This window comes from Engraulis encrasicolus, chromosome 22 (assembly GCF_034702125.1).
Source record: "Engraulis encrasicolus isolate BLACKSEA-1 chromosome 22, IST_EnEncr_1.0, whole genome shotgun sequence".
Taxonomy (NCBI): domain Eukaryota; kingdom Metazoa; phylum Chordata; class Actinopteri; order Clupeiformes; family Engraulidae; genus Engraulis; species Engraulis encrasicolus.
In genome coordinates, this window is record NC_085878.1 from 14,760,740 (window position 1) to 14,765,992 (window position 5,253).

Consider the following 5,253-nt stretch of genomic DNA (forward strand, 5'->3'; position numbering starts at 1 on the left):
CTACTGTATGTGGATCATTGCAATACTGTACATAGTCTTACCTTCAATCTTCAGTCTCCTCAGAGCGTGGCTTCTGTATGGGTCGGGCAGGCTGGCTAGGCCCCGTCTGTGGCTGGTCAGGGTGACGGTGGGCACCCTAAGGTGTCCCCCTCCTCCTCCCATACCTCCACCTCCTCTCATGCTGAGCAGGGCTGAAGCCCTGGTGGACAGCTCCAGTGACCTGCGGTGCAGGTCCAGGGGCATCTCCGCGCCCAGCTTGTGCATTGTGCACTCTCTGTCTGTCTGTCTGTCTGTCCTCCTCTGTAAATCCACTGGTGGTGTTGATGGTAGTCGTGGTGGTTTTCTGATCTGAGGAGGGCCAGAGTGGCCAAAAAAAGTTATCACATGCAATAAGCCTTGTGCAATAACCCAGAGAGAAGTGTGGCTCCGCTCTTCATTCAGGGCTCCAGCACCTCCTTTTCTGGTGTGCGTGTGTGTGAATGTGTGTGTGTTTGCTCCTCAGTCCATTAACACGTCTCCATAGGATTGGGTTGTAAGTACGTCAATGATCTGGTGAAACGTCTTTGTACAATGGGTCCCATAGCTCTTCATGTTTCAGTTAAGACTCCTCCATATGGTTGCCAATGTAGGACTCCTCAGAATGTTGAAAGCTCTTCAATGATCTGTGAAGACTCCACAGTAGGCTGGGTGGTAAAGGCTCTTCAAGGATCAGGTAGAACTCCTACCTAGTCCAGATGATATAGCTCTTCAATGATCTGTTAGGACTCCTCAGCGTAGTAGGCAGGGTAGTAGCTCTTCAATGATCCGTTAACACTGCGCAGTAGAGTAGGCTGGGTAGGTCTGGCTGTGTGCTCCCGTTCCGGCTGTTGACTCTGAGGTGGAGATAGCGTGCCGTTGGCTGTGGGTTGACCATAGCTGACTTGGTGTGTGTGTGTGTGTGTGTGTGTGTGTGTGTGTGTGTGTGGTGAGAAAGCCAGCAGTCGAAACAGGAGGACGTTCATGCGCGTTGGTAGGAAAGGCGCTCGTCTCTCTGAACACAATCGATAAGCTTCCCTTTCCTCTTGTTTGGACTTGTCTGAGCGCCACACACAGGTCGACCTTGCCAGTGACGCCCGTAGATAGGGGTTTTTTTTGTTTGGGGGGGGGGGTTGCGAAGCATGTGATGAAGGGATACTCCTCCCACGTCACAGGATCTGTCAGTTCGTTTCTCACCCTCTGTGTATTTCAGTTTTTCTCCCGCTTTTTTTCTTTGCTCAACCGCTGTTGCTAATTCTCTCATTCTAAAACCTCACTTTGATGTTCACTGTTGAATTGTTGAAGTGGGTTTTATAAGTGACATGCAGTAGCCAAACTATAAACAGTTCATTCACTGTTAGTTAATTCACTTCTGAGTACCATCATTCTCTTCTTTCTCTCTCTCTCTCTCTCTCTCTCTCTCTCTCTCTCTCTCTCTCTCTCTCTCTCTCTCTCTCTCTCTCTCGCTCTGCCTGTCTGTCTCTTTCTGTCTGCCTGTCTGTCTCTTTCTGTCTCTCTCTCAGCCTGTGTGAAAGTGAGTGAGTGAGTCTGCTTGTTTGCTTGTGTTTGTGTGTAAACGAGGCATCCTGTCTCCTGTCAGTGCTGAGTGGGAGTGGGTGTGGTGGTGGCAGCGTAGGGCTGGAGGTGGGTGTGTGCGCGGCCTGGTTCCCTGCTCTCCCCCGGGGGAAGGTGAACAGCTCTGGTGGTGGCCGATAGCGCTCTCCTCTCTCCGGTCGCCTCCCTGCCCCCGGCCCTCCCTCCCCGGGCCAGGCCAGGCCTCCACCCCATCCAGGCTTCCCCTGGCAGGAACCAGCTGTGTCTGCGGGCGGGCAGGACTCCCTTCCCCTTCCCCTTTTTCCTTCCAGGCACTCCCAGTCCCACCGCTTCCTCCCCGGGCCACTCGGACACATATGCACACAAGCGGACAAACACACACAGACACATGCATGCACGCGCATATACAGACACACACGCGCACGCACGCACGCACGCACGCACGCACGCACACACACACACACACACACACACACACACACACACACACACACACACACACACACACACACACACACACACACACACACACACACACACACACACACACATGCACTCACAGAACCATTCACACATGCACACACGCACACAGACACACACAAACACAAACACATAACTCAAAATTCAAATTCAAACACATGGCATATTATAAATAAGCATAGTCAGAGATGCTGTTATCAAGAGCTGCTGACATACACAACACTAGTGTGGCCACAAATAACACACACCCGTACTGCATACCTTTCAAGCACAGCACTCAGCTCTCATGTTGTAAGTAGACAGGGGGTGGAAATACACCCACAGCCATACAAAAACACACACACACACACACACACACACACACACACACACACACACACACACACACACACACACACACACACAACACACACACACACACACACACACACACACACACACACACACACACACACACACACACACACACACACACACACACACACACACACACACACACACACACACACACAAACATACGTATATGTTCATAAAAAGAATGAGAAATGAAAGGGGATGTGGATACACACGCACAGACACACAGACACACAGACACACACACACACCGTCTGTCACTGCCAAACGCCTCACAGATGGTGGACAGAAGAGTGGATGTGAGAGTAGCGGCTGTGTGTGTGTGTGTTTGTGTGTGTGTGTGTGTGTGTGTGTGTGTGTGTGTGTGTGTGTGTGTGTGTGTGTGTGTGTGTGTGTGTGTGTGTGTGTGTGTGTGTGTGTGTGTGTGTGTGTGTGTGTGTGTGTGTGTGTGTGTGTGTGTGCGTGCGTGTGCATGTGTGACACAGGTGGACCGTCAAGACAAACAGTAGTAGACTAAGTCTGTTTTTATTCCGTGACTGCGGAGATATTTCGGGGACTTTCCTGCCTGTTGTGGTGGCAGTGAAAGCAGTTCTGTTCCCCACATGCTCTTCCGTCTTCCTGCCTGTCCTCACATTGTCCTCCATGCAGTGACACAAAAAGTAAGTGACATCTGCGTGACATCCGTGCTACTCACATGACACAGGCATCCGTCACACAATATTAATGATGATTTAAACTGTACCTCGGTTCATAGGCAGCGAAACATTACTGTACACAGACTCTGCACACAGAGAGATGGTAATTATTCACAGGGTATCTGAAGACAGTATGATACAACTTTATCAGACAGGAGAGGTTTACGACGATAGACTTTTATGGCTCTCATTACAGTGTGTCTTCATCATAAATTAATGCATTACAACGTTTGAAATACGATTCAAAATGATGTGCTGTAAATTAAGTGTAAGGCCACTATCACCAATTACCGGTCATGCTTTTTAAACATAATTCCCCGAAATAATTGGTCATATTAAATATATATGCTAATAGTTTACATATGCACTACCTGTTAAAATACACCCTGTGGAATGTGTGTAAGCGCAGTATCACCAATTACTGCTCATGATTTTAAACATTTTTTCCCCGAAATTGGTGGTCATGTTGAACATATGCGAACAGCATACATAATATGACCTGTAAAATGACCTGAGCTGTTTTGTGTCTCCACCTCTCTCTCTCTCTCTCTCTCTCTCTCTCTCTCTCTCTCTCTCTCTCTCTCTCTCTCTCTCTCTCTCTCTCTCTCTGTGTACGCTGTTCATCCTATCAGTCTTAATGAGGCTAGTGTAGCTCATATTAAGGTCACTCCATATTGCCCCCCTACAGGCTGACCCACCAGGAGGCTGTGCATAATGACACTGAGAGGTCAGGCAGAGAGACTGACCCGCCAGCTAACCACCTCACCACCTCATCCACCCACCCACCCCAAAAAAGGGCCAGCGAACTTACACTACAGCGCTCACCTTCACCTCTTCCCCCCGTCTCCCACCCTCTCTCCCTCCCTCCCACTCCCTGTCTGACAGACATGGGCATGAAATGAATGTGTATTTTTGTGCCTCCCATGGCTGGTGTCTGTGTGCGTGTGTGTGTGTGTGTGTGTGTGTGTGTGTGTGTGTGTGTGTGTGTGTGTGTGTGTGTGTGTGTGTGTGTGTGTGTGTGTGTGTGTGTGTGTGTGTGTGTGTGTGTGTGTGTGTGTGCGCGTGTGTGCGTGCGCGCACACATGTGTGTGAGTGTGTGTGTTTGCATGCATGTCTGCGTGTGTGTGTGTGCGGGTGTTCGCGCATGTGTGTGTGTGTGTGTGTGTGTGTATGTGTGTGTGTGTGTGTGTGTGTGTGTGTGTGTGTGTGCGTGTGTGTGTGTGTGTGTGTGTGTGTGTGTGTGTGTGTGTGTGTGTGTGTGTGTGTGTGTGTGTGTGTGTGTGTGTTTGTGCATGTGTGTCTGGTTGTGTGGTTGTGTGTGTGTGTGTGCTGGGCTGCTGGTGAGATAATGATTCCTCTCTTCATAATCACTTTAGCCCAGTGCTGCCCGGCGCTGGCGCTATCGTGGCCACAGCTCTGGCCCCGGCGCTGCTCCTCTCTCCCCCAGATAAGGTCGGGGGAGGTGGGGGAGAACGCAGGCAGGCAGGCAGCTGCAACTGCTGGTGGTGCTGGTGGTGGTGGTGGAGGGGCCGTTATAGACGAGCGGCTAGTTGGGTCTTATCTCCTGGCGGCCGGCAGGCCCCCACACAGGCAAGCGAGCACAAGCAAGGCAGCCGAGGCAGAGGCAGTGGCAGGCCAGACGAGCCGCTAGAGGAGAAATCCCCCTATCAGCCCCGCGCAGGCTCCCGCCAGCCAAATAACAATAACAGCGATAAAGAGAGAGAGAGAGAGAGACAGAGAGAGAGAGAGAGAGAGAGAGAGAGAAAACACATCGGCGAGGTGGGACATCCTTTTTGGCTTAATGATCACTTTAACTCGGGGACTCGGGGACAAAGACAATTTGAACTGCTGCTACAAAAGAAAGGTGACTCTGAGAAAAAAATAAAAATAAAAAATAAACTTTGAAACCTGTCAGAACAGAAAGTCAAGAAATATGCAGTAAACACTGTGTGCGCGTGCCTGCGTGCGTGCGTGCGTGCGTGCGTGTGTGCGTGGTGTGTGCGCGTGCGCGCCTGCGTGCGTGCGTGTGTGCGTGCGTGCGCGTGTGACTATCTGTCAAGACAGAGCGAGTGACAGAGAGACAGACAGAGAGGAGAGAAGAGAGTCTGTGTTTGTGTGTTGTGTGGCGGGGTGGAGTGTTAACACAAAGTCAGAG

The 5,253-nt window shown here is 50.8% G+C and overlaps 1 protein-coding gene across 3 annotated transcripts in view; it reads right to left on the reverse strand.

The window, feature by feature from the left end:
- The window catches only part of cbfa2t3 (CBFA2/RUNX1 partner transcriptional co-repressor 3), a 78,597-nt gene extending 77,669 nt beyond the window's left edge, over window positions 1-928 (reverse strand). For all 3 annotated transcript variants that reach the window (XM_063188708.1, XM_063188707.1, XM_063188706.1), the window contains exon 1: window positions 42-928. In XM_063188708.1, coding sequence (XP_063044778.1) covers window positions 42-264 — 223 coding nt within the window. In that variant the 5' untranslated portion in view covers window positions 265-928. The remainder of the gene's footprint in view (window positions 1-41) is intronic.
- Between the last annotated feature and the right edge of the window lie 4,325 nt (window positions 929-5,253).